The sequence below is a fragment of the Carex rostrata genome, chromosome 7 (assembly GCF_964058835.1).
Source record: "Carex rostrata chromosome 7, lpCarRost1.2, whole genome shotgun sequence".
Lineage (NCBI taxonomy): Eukaryota > Viridiplantae > Streptophyta > Magnoliopsida > Poales > Cyperaceae > Carex > Carex rostrata.
The window spans coordinates 1,205,820-1,221,462 of NC_135924.1; the positions used below are offsets into that span (position 1 = coordinate 1,205,820).

The 15,643-nt window shown below is 32.1% G+C and overlaps 2 protein-coding genes across 2 annotated transcripts; both read left to right on the forward strand.

The window, feature by feature from the left end:
- Positions 1–2,476: 2,476 nt before the first annotated feature.
- On the forward strand, positions 2,477–6,205 carry LOC144556794 (cysteine-rich receptor-like protein kinase 15). Its single transcript, XM_078305239.1, has 7 exons — positions 2,477–3,382; positions 4,221–4,325; positions 4,426–4,607; positions 4,735–4,945; positions 5,075–5,312; positions 5,521–5,674; positions 5,772–6,205. Exons 1-7 carry the CDS (start codon positions 2,506–2,508, stop codon positions 6,060–6,062), a joined length of 2,058 nt encoding a protein of 685 aa, XP_078161365.1. The 5' UTR covers positions 2,477–2,505; the 3' UTR covers positions 6,063–6,205.
- A 663-nt stretch (positions 6,206–6,868) lies between these two features.
- Positions 6,869–9,589, forward strand: LOC144557632 (peptidyl-prolyl cis-trans isomerase FKBP13, chloroplastic-like). Its single transcript, XM_078306231.1, has 5 exons — positions 6,869–7,221; positions 7,477–7,569; positions 8,239–8,299; positions 8,805–8,873; positions 9,275–9,589. Exons 1-5 carry the CDS (start codon positions 6,910–6,912, stop codon positions 9,337–9,339), a joined length of 600 nt encoding a protein of 199 aa, XP_078162357.1. The 5' UTR covers positions 6,869–6,909; the 3' UTR covers positions 9,340–9,589.
- The last annotated feature ends 6,054 nt before the right edge of the window (positions 9,590–15,643 follow it).

The following is a 15,643-nucleotide window of genomic DNA, read 5'->3' on the forward strand; positions in this document are numbered from 1 at the left end:
AAGTCACAACCTGAGTCACTGAGTGGAGACTGGAGGATTTGCTTTCCATCAATCTTCAATCCACACTAAATATCCTGCTTTGCTTTCCATCAATCCACACATATATTCCACGAAGACGAAGGGTACTTAATTTGAGGTTTCTGCTGATCTGCTCGACTAGCAAAATTCCTTCTTAAGATACATATAGGTGGAGCTAGAGGAGGATTAGTGATCAGCCAAGGAATTAAACGAGGTTGAGCGCAACACATATTTTGAAGATAGGGACAAAAATGTCATTTGACTTTTTTTTTTTATTAGTATTAGTTAGTGTTTTTAATTCATTAAATCACTAAATGGGGATATAAATAAAATGTGTGAGTTTGAATGGGTATATAATTAATTTTAAAGTTATGATGGGTAAATATCTAATTGATGAAATTATGATGGGTATATATCTAACTTTAAAATAATTATTATATTAGTATTACTTGTTATTTACTGTTTTGTTATTCGATAACTATAACGGGTAAGGGTAAAATACATACAAGATAATTTGTAGCGGGTAAGGATATGATATATGTAAGAACAATTTGTAAGGGGTATGGGTATGAAAATGTTTCCACCTGATTCTTACCGCACCCGTTGACACCCCTAATTTCATAAATTTCTTTTTTAAAATTATTGTTTATAAAAGAAATCCCAAAAAAGTGGTCAATTTTGAGTTGTGTGTTATTAATTAGTTGGTTGTGATTTTTTAATGTTGTTTAATTATGATCAAAAGAATGTATGTATCCAGATGAGTCAAGCTCTGTTTTATGGATCTCTAGATTTAGAGTATTTTGGAAGAGTAAAAAACAGTTGAAGTAGTATTAATTGTTAGTAGTTAAAGTAGTATTAATTGTTAGGTAACTTCTAGAGGAAGAAATATGGCTATATAAGAGCTCAAGCTCATTTTGTACGGAAGCAATTGAATTAATACAAATTTTATCTTTATGTTGATTTATAGTTTCTCTTATTCACAGTTGAGTTGAGCTTTTGCTCATCTTGAGTGATATTTCGTTGAACTAGTTAATGTCTTTTTAAATCTCTGTTGTCGGACCGAGAGAATTTTTTATCAGTAAAAAACAATAAAAAATAAGAGAGAAATAAAAAAAGTGTTGTTAAATTTTTATCAGTAGAAGATCGATAGAATTTGTACCGATCTAAAATATATCAAAGTTTGGATCAGTGAGAAATTTACTGATCCAAACTCTTTTTTTTTTCTTTTTTCCCTTCTAGTGTTTTTATGCAATGAGTGGGACCCACACTACTTGACTAATAAAAAAGCTGAGTCAAGTCTTAAATTTTGTCAGATGGTAAGAGGTGGACCCACTCTTTTGTTATTATTTGAATAGAAAAAGAAAGAGATGGTCAGATCGGTACAAAATTTATCAATCTTTCCATGCATGATTAAACCAATACACTCTTTCTGTTTCTCTCTCTTATTTTTTAATATTTTCTACTAATAAAAATTTCTCGTGTCAATCATCTAGGGCTGGCAAAAAAATTCGAGGTTCGTGATTCGATTCGGGTTTGATTCGAGTTTAATTCGATTTGAAATGGGTTCGAATTGAAACGAACCAAACCAGGTTCGGTTCGGAATTAGTTCAAACCTAGCCTGGTTCGATCGAAATGGATTCGATCATTTTTATGGTTCGAATCTCATAATAACATTGGCTGTCCATTTACCTGATGAAATTAAAATCTAAGATAGAGAGTCATAATTTAACTTAGCCGACACTCCCTCGCTCTCAAATCTCAATAATCTAGTTCTCTCTCCACCTCTCCCTAACTCACTCTCCCTCTAGCTCTAAAATCTAGCCGACGCTCTCAGCAACTGGCTGTCACTCCTCTCTCCGGCCTAGATGACTGTCTCTTCTCTCTCTTCGGTCGTCTTTCATAGTTTATACCAGAAAAGCCGTCTCTAATGTATTTTTTCATGAATAATTTTTTAACTTAAAAACACTTATTTCATAGTTTATACCGGTAAAAGGAAGTCATGTGAATTGTCCTGTGAGAAAAAATTAATGTATAAACTACCGGTATAACTAGGACTGCTAAAAAAAAATTATTTCGTGATTCAATTCGGGTTCGATTCGAAAAATGTGTAGTTCGCAATTAATTCGATTCGAAATGGGTTCGGTTCGAAACGAATCAAACCAGGTTCGGTTCGAAATTAATTCAAACCAAACTCAAACCTAAGGTAAGTTCGGTTCGGTTCGGTTCGTTGCCACCCCTACAATCACCATATAAACAAGGTTATGAACACACCAATAAAAAGATAGAGATACAAGGTAATTAATATGCAGTAGGAAATCAAATCAAGTGCATAAGATAAAATAAACAATGTTAATTGTTTCAACGATTTAAATAAAAACAGAAAGCTGAGATGTTTTTGTAGGATAAAAAAATTGTGGTATTAAAACCTCCCTGCTTTTTTGCTCCTAAAGTGCATCATCATTTAGTTCCTTGACCAAAAACAGAGCAATGAAGAACATTCCTCCCTGCTTTTTTTCTCTCTTCCTGATCACAAATCTGATCTGCTTACATCTATCATCTGCATACGACGTACTCTACAAAGTTTGCGGTTCCACCAGCAACTATGCCGGAAATAGCACATACAGTTTCAACCTCGACAAACTCTTCTCCTCTCTCTCCACAGAAGCAGTTGCAAAACAGGGTTTCTATGAAAATACAATTGGCACAGCACCAGACCAGATCTCTGGTCTTGTCCTCTGTCGTGGCGATGTCGATTCTTCTATTTGCCGTGACTGCCTTAACCAAAGCTTCAATGATTTATCTAATCAATGTCCATCCTCAAATGAAGCAACTGTATACTATGACTTTTGCCTCCTGAGTTACTCCAACCAGCAGTTCCTCAACTCAACTGACAATTCACAGCAAGTCTATAGCTGGAACCTCCAAAACGTGACAGACAGTAGAGTTAGTAGCTCGAATAATGCTAAAAAAAAGTACTTCGACAATGAGGTGAATACGTTACTTAGTAGTGTCTCGAATCAGGCAGCTTATAACTCGGAAAAGGGTTTTGCGACTGGAGTAATATACATAACATCATCCTTGCCAATGATCTATGGCTTGTCGCAGTGCACACCTGATTTTCCAAATAATACATGCCATGCTTGTTTACAAGACCTTCTTGATCAGATGCCAAAGCGGTTTAACGGTCGGAAAGGTGGAAGGATTTTAGCAGTTAGATGCAACCTAAGGTATGAGAAATTCCCCTTCTTTGGTGGAAAGCCAAATCTACAAATAGGTTCAATCTCAGGGGCATCAGTAATACCGATTGGTGACCAGCCAACTCAGCCTCCACCTCCGATGAATTCTCCATCTAGCACCAGTAAAGGTGATTATTAATTCAACACCTTACATGTTCTCTTTTCTCTTTCATTTTTCAAAAAAATAAAACCAAGGTATAAGGATGCAGACTTCAGAGTAAATAGCTTCAGCTGTTAATTTAAAATTCTCAAAATAATATAGTCCGATAAATAGTATACAAGGTTAAAAAAAAATTATCTTAGAAATATAAAAATTAATTGTCAAAAAAACAGAAAAATTAGTTTTATTTTTCAATCTCATGAAAGGGACCGAACCATTGGTTTGATACCATTAGAATATTTTTGAGGACCTAATTAGTGGTTCAGTCCCTATAGTTTTCATAAATTGCACGGAATCATGTCATTCAAAATTTGGTCCCTATAAATCCCCGCTGGACCAATAGAACGGTCCCTTTAATTTTCAAAATGGTGTAGCCATTGGCGTGCAAATTGTAGAAATTAAAGGGACGGAAACATTGGTTCCAGGCCTGGTCCTCACCTGAGATGGGATCAGATGGCTCAGATATAATCAGCACAATGTGCATGATTACATATAAGCAAACTTAATTGACCCTATCTGATCTGGTCCTCACCTGTTCTTTTTTTCTAAGCACTACCAGTATCTGACCTAGTGCTATTTAACCAAAGCACTTGGTAGAACTTAGAAGAGGTACTGTAATGCAGATTGCAGAACCTGAATCAGACTTGGTCATATCCATTTGCCACCAATTACAACTCATTGAATGTGGTTATCGATCCATCGGTTCTTACTTCTTACAAATGTTGAATCTTTTTCTTCAGCTCTCAATTATGCAAAATTGCACTGTTGATACGTGTTGATAATTTCAACCTCAAAAATTTCTTCAGGAGGAAAGAGCTGGCAGCTCACTACCATCATCAGTGAATCTGTGATATTGCTTATTATTGTCTTCTTCATCGCCTTTTTGTTGATCAGAAAACTGAGATGTGCAGGTTTAGCCGTTTATCTCTTTATATAATCAAACAGTACTTGTCAACATGTTCATTTGTATGAAAATTTAGCTAACACTTTATACCTTCATTGATGATTTAGAAACCGAGGTTTCTCAAGAAGAAAAAGTGCTCGTAACTAACAAGGAAACGACACTGGATCCATGGAGCAGAGAACGAAGTGCAGAGTTTCCCCTTTTCAATTTCAACCAAATAGCTAATGCGACAGGTAACTTCTCATTGGACAATAAACTTGGCGAAGGTGGATTTGGACCCGTCTATAAGGTTCTTCATATTTCCTTTAAAAGAACCAACAAATTAATAAGAGAAATGCATGAAAATACTTTATGATGAACTTAAAATTAAGAAGAATTAGATTTTATGATTTGAAGTTTTGAAGTTTTTCTTCTAGGGGGTGCTACAAGATGGACTTGAGATAGCTGTCAAGAGGCTTTCTACATATTCGGGTCAAGGTCTAGTTGAGTTTAAAAATGAAATCCAACTTATTGCAAAGTTGCAACACAGAAACTTAGTCCGGCTGGTCGGGTGGTGCATCGAAAGAGAGGAGAAAATATTGATTTATGAGTTTATGCCAAGCAAGAGCTTAGACTATTTCATTTCTGGTATGTCTCTAGAAACCTATTTTGCAAGGCCTTTAGTAATCTTGAATTGTTGAAATGTATATAGCAAGCATATATAATCCAACCCTCATTTCCTATATTAATTACTATGTGTGTTGTATAAAATCACAGATAAAAAAAGAGGAGCATTTCTAAATTGGGAAAAGCGTTTTGAGATAATTGAAGGCATTGCTCAAGGACTACTATATCTCCACAAACACTCGAGGCTAAGAGTTGTTCATAGAGATTTGAAAGCGAGCAACATTCTCTTAGATTCTGAAATGAATCCAAAGATATCTGATTTTGGATTAGCCAGAATATTCGGTCCCAAAGAGCTCCAAGCAAATACCAATAGGGTGGTAGGAACATAGTAAGTATGACACTGTGTCAAATAAAATATGTCCAATATGAACACTAGTGCTTAAACAAATAGCATAATCCAACAAATAACACACTAATTTAACATAAAAACCAGTCTATGAAAATAATATAAAGTTATTAATTACAAGAAATATATAGATATTCTGAAGATTTATTGTCATCATATATATATATTTTTTTTTCTTCTTTTTTATCAGCGGTTACATGGCTCCTGAGTATGCATCAGAGGGTCTTTTCTCAAGCAAATCAGATGTTTTCAGCTTCGGTGTGCTGGTGCTCGAGATTGTAAGCGGCAAAAGAAATATGGATTTCCACCAATACAGAGATGACTTCCGCAACCTCCTTGGATATGTAAGGAGTTCACATATTGACATATATATACTAACACTCCTGTTAAGATCTTGCTTCATTAATTGCATTTCCCTGGAATAAAATTTCTCTTTTGTAGGCATGGGTTAGATGGAAAGATGGAAGTTTCCTTGATCTAATTTGTCCAACATTAACCCTAGTGCCCCAAAGACAGACAAAGAGATGCATTCATGTGGCTTTATTGTGTGTGCAAGAAAATCCAGTTGATCGACCCATCATGTCAGATGTGATCGTGTTTCTTACCACCGAAACTATCATTTTACCGGAGCCTAAGCAGCCGGCTTACTTCAATGTAAGAGTAACAGAAGGAGTAGGAGTAGGAGCATGTTCTATAAATTATGTGACCTTGACCAACCCAGAAGTGAGATAATTTTACTAGAGGTGATTAATTACTTGTTGCTGTAATTAAAGATGACATCAATAACAATGGAACTATGGAAGTACCATGGATTGTTATCATGCTCTTTACTAATTGAGACGTTCATGTAAGAAAATTAAATTAGTTTGGTTTAATTTGATAGAAATTGAATGAGTCAATAGATCAGCTGGAGGAAATGATCGATGAAAGAGATACAGTTAGTAAAGCTATATATAATATATATGTAAATTGAGATGTAAGTAAAAACATAAGAGAAAAAATACAAAAGGCATGAATCATCAATAATGTTAGCCAATAGGAATAGGCTATGATATATATGATACCACAATTAAAAGAGGAAAAAAAATTGAAAAAAATTAAATGGTTTTGTATTATTACATTTTCGTGTGTGTGATTTTCTTACATTAATGAATACTATATATAAAGATTAATAGTTAATAATCTAACTATAATTTATCTAAACCAAATCTTAATTTACATAGCACAGAATAGTCAGGCTTCAGAGCAATGCAGAGTTTTGTACTTTTGTAGAATCTGTTTCCTTTCCTGAGTGTTCTCTCTGTTAAATGCTAGAATGGACGCGTCCATTCGTGCTCTAATTCGTGGTATAACGAGGTGGGGCCAGGTGGCAGTGGCTGTGGTCCTACATGGACCAAGAATTTGTACATAATTCTCTTTCTTTCATAAGCCAACTATTGTAATTTTTTTTTTTTTTTTTTTAGTGAACCAACTATCGTAATCCTTTGTCTGATAGACATAGATAGATAGATAGATGTAAGATGTGTGACCGTTAATAAACCAACCTAATCTTTCAATTCAATTCAATTCAAATCAAGCCATGGTGACCTTTTCTCCTCTCTCTCTTCATCTTCATCACCTCGTTCCCAAATCTATCAAAACCCTTCTTCTAAACCCAAACCCAAAACCAAAGCCAAAAACCAATGTCAAGCTAATAATCAGTCGGAGAGATGCCTCAGCTGCTGTACTCTCGGCACTTATTCTACCTCATTTACTACTGCAACCTCTTGCTCTTGCGGCCGCGGGGTCCACTGTCAGTGAGTGTGAGTTTACTGTGACCCCTTCTGGACTTGGATTCTGTGACCAAGTCGTTGGCACCGGTGCCGCAGCTTCCAAGGGACAGCTTATCAAGGTCTTTTTACATTTACGCCCTCATAAATTTTCAATTCTATGTTTCACTCCTTCAATAGGGATCTTTTAGTAACAAACAAACATGTGTAGTGTACTGTTACCAACCTTACCATATAGGTCAAACAAACTTTTATAATTGTAAAAGAGCCCTAATTTATTAGATGAATCATGTATATACATTAATTATCATCTTCTTGCTTTGTTAATACTTTATTAATATATATATATATATATATATATATATATATATATTTAGGCACATTATGTTGGGAGGTTAGAAAATGGGAAGGTTTTCGATAGCAGCTATAACCGAGGACAGCCCCTCACTTTTCATGTAGGAGTTGGAGAGGTATATATAAACATTTATCTTCTCTAATTATCTTTTGTCATTCTTTGAAATATTATTGGGTTTTTTTTAGGAACATTTATCTTCTCTAATTTTACATTAATTATCTTTAATTCTTAATTAGATTTTGTTAGGAACATTTGCAGCTGACACCAAACAGGATGCATGGTACATGAAAATGCTAGAAATGTGAACTGGTCTATCTTTGCAAATATATCAAAATGCTATATAAATTGTCAATGTTATTGTTTCTAGTTTGGTGGTGGTTTATGTTTTTAATTTTCTTTTGAGATTCTTTCAAATGGTACTGGGTTTTTTTTTTAAGTCTCAATTAGATTTTGTTAGGAACCTTTGCAGCTGACACCAAACAGGAATAGCAAGCACCAAATATTTTTTTCCCATTTATTTTTCTTTGTTATAAATAGCAAACACCACTTCATTTTCTTTTACCAAATTTGATTTTTTTCTTGATAGAACTTAATTCATTTTAAAGATTTGAGGATTAATTTCATGTTACAAACAAATAGTGGATGGTACATGAAAATGTTAGAAATGTGGACTGATATTTGCAAATACATCAAAATGCTATATAAATTGCCAATGTTATTGTTTATAGTTTGGTGCATGGTTTTATGTTTTTAATTTTGTGTATGAAATTTGAGCAACTTGTAGGTAATAAAAGGATGGGATCAAGGAATAGTAGGGGGTGATGGTATCCCGCCTATGCTTTCTGGTACAAAATTAATTATATTTTATTCTAAACTTCGAGTAAAACTAGGGTGTTCTTAAGCTCACCAAAGTGTTTGGTGACCTCAACTCCAAAATATATTATATCGGTTTCAAACGACAAATCCAAGTCGTTGAAATCCATATACTTCACAAGTGATGAATTTACATGTAAAGATTTTAAGTTTTCAAATTATTTTAGTACAAAGTTAAGCGGCTAAAATTAGAATGTTTATAAATTAATTTTAGTGCATTTCTTTTTTGAATTGTTTTTTACCACTTGACTTTATACAAAATTAATTTAAAATTATAAAAACTTTGCATGTAAATTCATCACTCATGAAGGAAATTGGTTTCAACAGTTTGGATTTATTGTTAAAGCCAATCTAATAGGTTTTGGAGTTTAAGCTCACTAAACACCTTGGGGAACTTAAGAACACCCTAGTTCTACTCGTAAACTTCACTTAATAGTTGATACAACATAGTTAATATATTATATTTTGCTCTTTTAGGCGGTAAGCGCACTTTAAAGATACCTCCTGAACTTGCTTATGGTGCTAGAGGAGCGGGATGTAGAGGAGGTCTGTATATTCTTTCTCCCCTCTTTATTATTTTTTATACATGAATAACCTGGAGCAAGAATAGCACTAATCCACTATTCTTTGTTTGTCTTATATGTATTAGCTCACTATTCTACTAATCCAATCAAAAATAGGGTTAACTACTATTCTCAAACTTGGAATTAGTTCTATTTTTGCTCTATTCCTTGTTTCATTCAAACGTACCCTTAAGAAAATTTGAATTAAAATATGACTATAAAATGTTTTTTGTTTGCATAATTCTTTGTCATGTTCATGTCAGATGATAACTCTTTATTTTGCATGCAATTTTTTTTGTTTTTTGATGCAAAAACTTGCATGCTTTAAAGGCTAAACTTGAGGTAAACATGTCTTTCTTTATTCTGTTCCATTTGTGTTTTCAGGTTCTTGTCTAATCCCACCAGATTCGACGCTTCTATTTGATGTTGAATTCATTGGCAAGATTTGAGAAGCATATTTTCTCCCATTTCTTTTCCCCTTTTTCATAGAAGTGTCATGTAATTTCATTTTTGTTAGGAAGGCTAAAAGTAATATCTTTAAAGTGATTTTTTTTTTTAATTGGTAGGGGTCTTAGCACCCTTTTCCCAAAACAAACAATTGGTACCGGTCAAGATTAGGTCAAAAAATTTACTAGTGCGACTAGTGTGTTACAGATTGTCATGAATTATTCAGACTTTGATTTGTTTAGTTTTAGGCAATTTTTTTTTCAGGAGTGGATAATATTCTGATTGGACACAGATTTATATTCAGTTTTCAAATTTCAGGGGTAAAGAATTACCTACTCCTAATTTAATGTAGCTCCGCCACTAACAGGTACCATCCTACCTCAGTTCATTACGTGAAATGGCAAACAAATATTTTCCTATTACTATCAAACCAACAACACACATTAGTAAAAAGTTATCAAAATAAATTACTACTGATCACAACACAGAATTAACATCAATACATTAATGGGCTAGGCTACTATGACATTGGTGTTATTTGAAATTAAATAACACCAACTTTTAAACCCTTAGATCTGCCTTGAGATTCGTACAAAATAAAGTGCTTGAACAGTAAAAGCGGATATTACGAATCTCAAGGCAGATCTAAGGGTTTAAAAGTTGGTGTTATTTAATTTCAAATAACACCAATGTCATAGTAGCCTAACTCTACATTAATTGTTGCCTGTTATAAATCTCGTTGCCACATGTCAAATTTTGGGAAGAGCAAAGGAGGAAGAAACTTGGACACTGTTTATATGAGAAAAATCACTTATTGTTTATTTATTTTTTTTAACAATCTTGACAACTTTTAAAAATAAATCTTAAACATGAAATTTAACATTATAAGTGTGATACAATTTAGCGTTTGTTTCACCGTACATCATGTGAGATGAAATTTTAATGGTCCGTCTCTCATTTTTTTTAAAAGTTGTTAACATTGAGGTTCATTTGGAGTGTTACTCGAAAACAAACTTTTCTCCTTTGCTGTCTTTTTTTTTTTTTACTGTGAACTTCAACGTTTTTCTCTCATTGTGGGTTTGAAATATTAAAACCAACCATGGAAATAATATGAGGGTGTAAATTAAAGGATATTTATATATAGGGACATTGTTCTCATCCAAAACTGTTTTTGACACATTAAAATATATTAGGTTAAAATATGCAAATATATCATTCAATTATTATTATGCAATTGGTGATGATTGAAATTATTAATTTTCCTTTAGAATTTAAGATTCCTAATATTTTTTTTACAGCAATATTATGCATATTTTAGATGCTTAATTGATTTGCAATTTAAATTTTATTTCAACATCATTGTCGTAATTTATTAAGAATGATTGATCATAAGTTATTCCTTTCTAAAAATAATTTTAGATTGAAGAGTGACAATGTGACATGGTTCTGAGTAAATAAATATAACATTTGTGAAGCTAATTTATTAAAATGATTTGTGACATGACATGACATGTCCAATGCTGAAATTTTGCTAAAAAAAAATCAGGTTTTCTTCTAATATACCTACAATGTTTCAAATTGGATGGCTAAAAAAAAATTCATTTAATGTATTAGGCCTACAATATATCCAATATATTCTCTCTCTCTCTACACCTCCTTGGGGGAATGTTCAAACTGGACCCCATCTCTATCCCTTTTCTTCATCGGAATGAACTCTGCTCCTTTTCTTGAGAAAAGAGAACCCTGCTATTATCTAATCCGAACCGTTTAAGATAGATCAAACGGCTTTAATTAAATTTAATTTGTTTTAATATATTATATTGATATAAAAGAAAAATGTAATTGAAGCCGTTTGATCAATTTTGAACGATTCGGATTGGAGGATAGGAGGGTCCTTCAGCAGATTGGTTTCCTTCTTCATCAGCCAATGCTCAAACTGGGCCCCACATGTCTTATTCTCTCTCATAGTTCATTCCATACCAATGGAGAAGAGAAATTTCCACTAATTTATAGTTGGGACCAATGTTAACACAACCGGACTGGACATTGATTTGGTAAACCTTCGGGTCACCACCGGATTACTGGTTGGACCGGTGAGTCAATCGATTCAACCGTTGATTTTTAAAATTATTGAGTTTGATATTGAATTATTATCTCTTATCTTACTGCAATGTTAATTACTGTATACGTGCATAGAGTTTAACTTAATAAATTCATTACATAAATAATCCAAATAATACTATTTATATTATTTACCAATTTAAATTAGTGTACACCGGAGTTTTTTTTATAATTTACTATATAAATCATTCGAACAACATTTTTTTTATTTTTTTATATTGATTGGCACACACTAGTATGTCAATTTCATATCTGATCTTTGTCAGCATAATATATAAAGCCAATACTATATTCATATAATTCAATTTTAAATACAATACAAGAACATAAATGTTACACGTTAAAAATAAACATTTGAGAAAGTACACAATTTCTTTTTTTTTGCAATTAATAAGAAACTCGTACTTAATATGAAAATAAGAAGAATTAATATTTTATTTTTGTCATATATATAGAGAGAGAAAGTAAGGCTACCATACATTACAATGCACATGCATATTTGTACATTGGACTATAAATCACCGGATTCAAAGTTTAAATGACCGATCCAAACTATTCATCTTGTTCTCCATATTAATATATGTGCTTGGAGACCAAATTTTACATTTTTTGGAAATTTGTTTACTATTTATTAAGTCACTTTAAAAACCGTTGATCCAACAGTAACAGTAAAATCAAAAGACATCACTATTTTTGGCATCCACTCGGATCAAAGATTGCAACTTTAAAAAGCGAGTTACCATTGTATGTAAATACTAACATATCATTTTTCTCTATTTCATTTGCGGTTACAAAGTCATTCCAAGTAGATTGAAATGTGAATGTATTGTTAGATTTGGACATTATCACTTTCACATTCCACAAGTTGAACGATTTCTCTCACGGATCCTTTCAAGAGTTTTGCAAATTTCTTTGGAATATTCTGCAGCATGTAATAATTTATTACACAGACAGGTAGAGATAAGAGGGGTCAAAGAAAATATTGAAAGTGAGAGATAACAAAATAAATAGGCCTCAGTTGCAGTTGCAGTTGCAGTTGCATGTGAGCCTGGCCATTTCAGGTAATTTCCCACTTTCGGATGTTTACAAATTAAGTAAACTGAAAACGATAGACTCTCTTCTTTTTTTTTTGAAATATTGGCAGCAGCTGCCAATGATATATATATATATGTATTGAATAAAAGTAGTGCATGCTACATCATATATAGCTAGGATACAATTAAAAGTAAAAAAAAGGAAGACCAACACACACACACACACACACACACACACACACACACATATATATATCACACAGCTCCATCAATAATTAAGCTAGAGTTAATTCCTTGATCTTCCTATGCTTAATTACCTACCGCCTAGTTTTACATTTGCCAGCACAAATATCACCTACATTATATATTAAAATTAGCTGGAAAAAAAAATTAAAAGTGATGATAAAAAACTAATTATATAATTAAACTAAAACAGCCATGCATCAATTCAGATTAATTAATGCAAATTATATATTTTGAAACAATATTAACCACATCCTTCCTTCCTTGATTGATAATCCTCTCTGCCAGTGCCAGGACATTCGAAGGGGTATGGTTGACTTGCCAGTGAAATTAAATCTTTTCATTTCTAATTAGCACCCTTTTCTCAAAACATATATATATATACTTCCACCCGTGATATATATGAGTGCATCAGCATCACATCGTTTCATTCAAGTAGAACTTTTATTACAGTCCATACCAAACAACTGGTGAATACAACTCCTTAAATTGAGGACTTATTGACCATTGATGTTTGTAAACAAATAGCTAGGTGTTCCGTTGTAATCTCACTTCAAATCAGAATTTTATGCGAATTAAATACTTTAGACAAGATGTGACTAGAATTGAATGTATTTTCAAAATGCATAAATATGGTAATTAAATTATTTTGATCCAGATTTTTTATGCAATGTTTAAATGATAAATATGCAAATATATACATAAATCGGTTGAATAATTTTATTATGCCTAACATGTACCTACCATGCATATTTCAAATTGGATGGCTAAAAAAAATTCATTTAATGTATTAGGCCTACAATGCCTAACATGTTTTGACCTTATTTCATGATTGTTAAAATTTACCATGTTTAAAACCCTTACTTATAATGAAAATGACCAAAATTTTGTCACTCATATATATGTTACACATTTTTTTTAGAAGAAAAGGTTCTAGTTTTGTAATGAAAGAAAAGTAGGCTGGAATAATTATACAATCATTCATAACAAAATAAATCACAAGTGCAAAGAGTTGTGCATTTTTTTTTAATTATTCTAATAAACTATATTTTTTTCTCTAAAAATAATTTTAATTAAATTATGCTTAAATCTCTTGGAAAAATGCATTTACGATTTATTCATGGTGGATATATATCAAAGAAAGTTACGATAAAATTTGAACACTAATTACCGACATTAGTCTCCTACAACAAATCATAATTAAAATTGGATTTATAGAATGGATGCTTAATCAAATTTAAACTTGTAATATGATTTTTCATTGTTTTAGTAATCACATATTTTCAATAGGTGTATGTATATATCTTCATTATAGTTTTGAAGTTTATCTTAATTTTACAAGATGATATAACATATTTTTGGATTTAATTTTAATTTTACGAGATAATATATTTTTCTCGAAAATAACTTTTATCTTAATTTTGCTAGATAATATATTTGAAAAATATAGTTTCATCATCATATTCTTGGATTTTATCTTAATTTAACAAGATAATATATTTGAGAAATATTTTTTTCTCATCATATTCTTGGATTTTATCTTAATATTCTCATTCTTATTTTCAAGCACTAAATACATTGTCACAATTTATTCCTCTAATTGAGGGTAACTCATTGAAATAACTTTTATCCCTGACGAAAAATATGCAATTTCATATCAATTTTAGTTTATAATATAAATTTTTTTGGTAGAAATTTTTTTTATATTAATATGGAGATTTTTTTTTCAGAATTGAAGAGACTTAAGCGCGTCTTTAGAACAAAATAAGTGCATTTACCCGGGATAAATTATTTTTTTGCGCAACAGTGTGATTTCAGGGAACAAAATAAGTGCAATACTTAAAATTAAATATAAACAATTTCCTTCAAGATTAACTGAATAATATCAACTTAAAATAACGCAAAAAAAAAAAAAACTAGCAAAAAAATCGAGTTTTTGAAGCACTTTTTTTTTTTTTTGCAAAAACATGACAATTGCATCTTTAATCCTTGAATTTGCATTAATTTACGCAGTTGTATAATTTACTAACAATTTTGTTCAATTAATTTTGGGAGTAAATATATGTTTAATATATTTTAAAATTGGCTTTTAAATTTTTAATTGTATTTGAATTTAAAAAAAATATTGTTTAGATTGTCAAAACTTAGGGAAAGAAAGATTTGAAACTATTTCACTGTATTTCTGTATATTTGTGATTACATCTTACATTGCTTTATATAGAGAATAAAACTAGCTTAATCAAGAATCTAAACCTGATTTAGTAAAAGCTTGGCCTTATCCGACTAAGCACACAAACACGGGTGAAGATTTTAACAGAGTAGTTTTAGCTTCATGCAGCGAACAGACTGTAGAATCAAAACAGCACTGTATATTCTTTGTGCGCTGCTTGAAGCTAAATTTGCTCTGTTAAAATCATTACCCCACAAACACCATGTCAGCCTATTTATTAGAAGAAAAACAGTGTTGACCAAGTCAACATGAGGAAATAAGATTTGACCAAGTCAACATTATTTAGTAAAACCAACTATGGACTATGGGGTAAAGATTTTAGCAGTGCAGTTTTGCCTTCATGCAGCGCAAGAACCATATGAAACTCTTGTTTGATTCTATAGTCTGTGCGCTGCATTAAGCCAAAAATATTCTGTTAAAATCTTTACCCCGTCTATCAATCGGGCTATGGCACCTTAACGCAGCTTCGCCAGGTCATTATTTTCCCGCCTTCGGAGAGCATGTATTTTACTGAAACTCAATTGAATGAACCTGTCACGTATAATTACTCGCATTCCAAATTAATTCTTAGTCTGTGGGGCCCAGAGTCATTGTTGTTGTTGTAATGCATTACTTCAAAACCAGGATCATTCAAAATTTTCTTAGTTTGCCTCTTCCGCACGAAATCAGACGACCGAG

What these genes read in the sequence shown, in the direction of transcription:
- LOC144556794 (XM_078305239.1), top strand. Translation starts at nt 2,506, where the DNA reads ATGAAGAACATTCCTCCCTGCTTTTTTTCTCTCTTCCTGATCACAAAT. An exon ending in AATAGGGTGGTAGGAACATA is followed by an intron (nt 5,313 to 5,520) that starts GTAAGTATGACA and finishes CTTTTTTATCAG; the next exon opens with CGGTTACATGGCTCCTGAGT. An exon ending in TCCGCAACCTCCTTGGATAT is followed by an intron (nt 5,675 to 5,771) that starts GTAAGGAGTTCA and finishes TCTCTTTTGTAG; the next exon opens with GCATGGGTTAGATGGAAAGA.
- LOC144557632 (XM_078306231.1), top strand. Translation starts at nt 6,910, where the DNA reads ATGGTGACCTTTTCTCCTCTCTCTCTTCATCTTCATCACCTCGTTCCC. An exon ending in TTCATGTAGGAGTTGGAGAG is followed by an intron (nt 7,570 to 8,238) that starts GTATATATAAAC and finishes AGCAACTTGTAG; the next exon opens with GTAATAAAAGGATGGGATCA. An exon ending in AGGAGCGGGATGTAGAGGAG is followed by an intron (nt 8,874 to 9,274) that starts GTCTGTATATTC and finishes TTGTGTTTTCAG; the next exon opens with GTTCTTGTCTAATCCCACCA.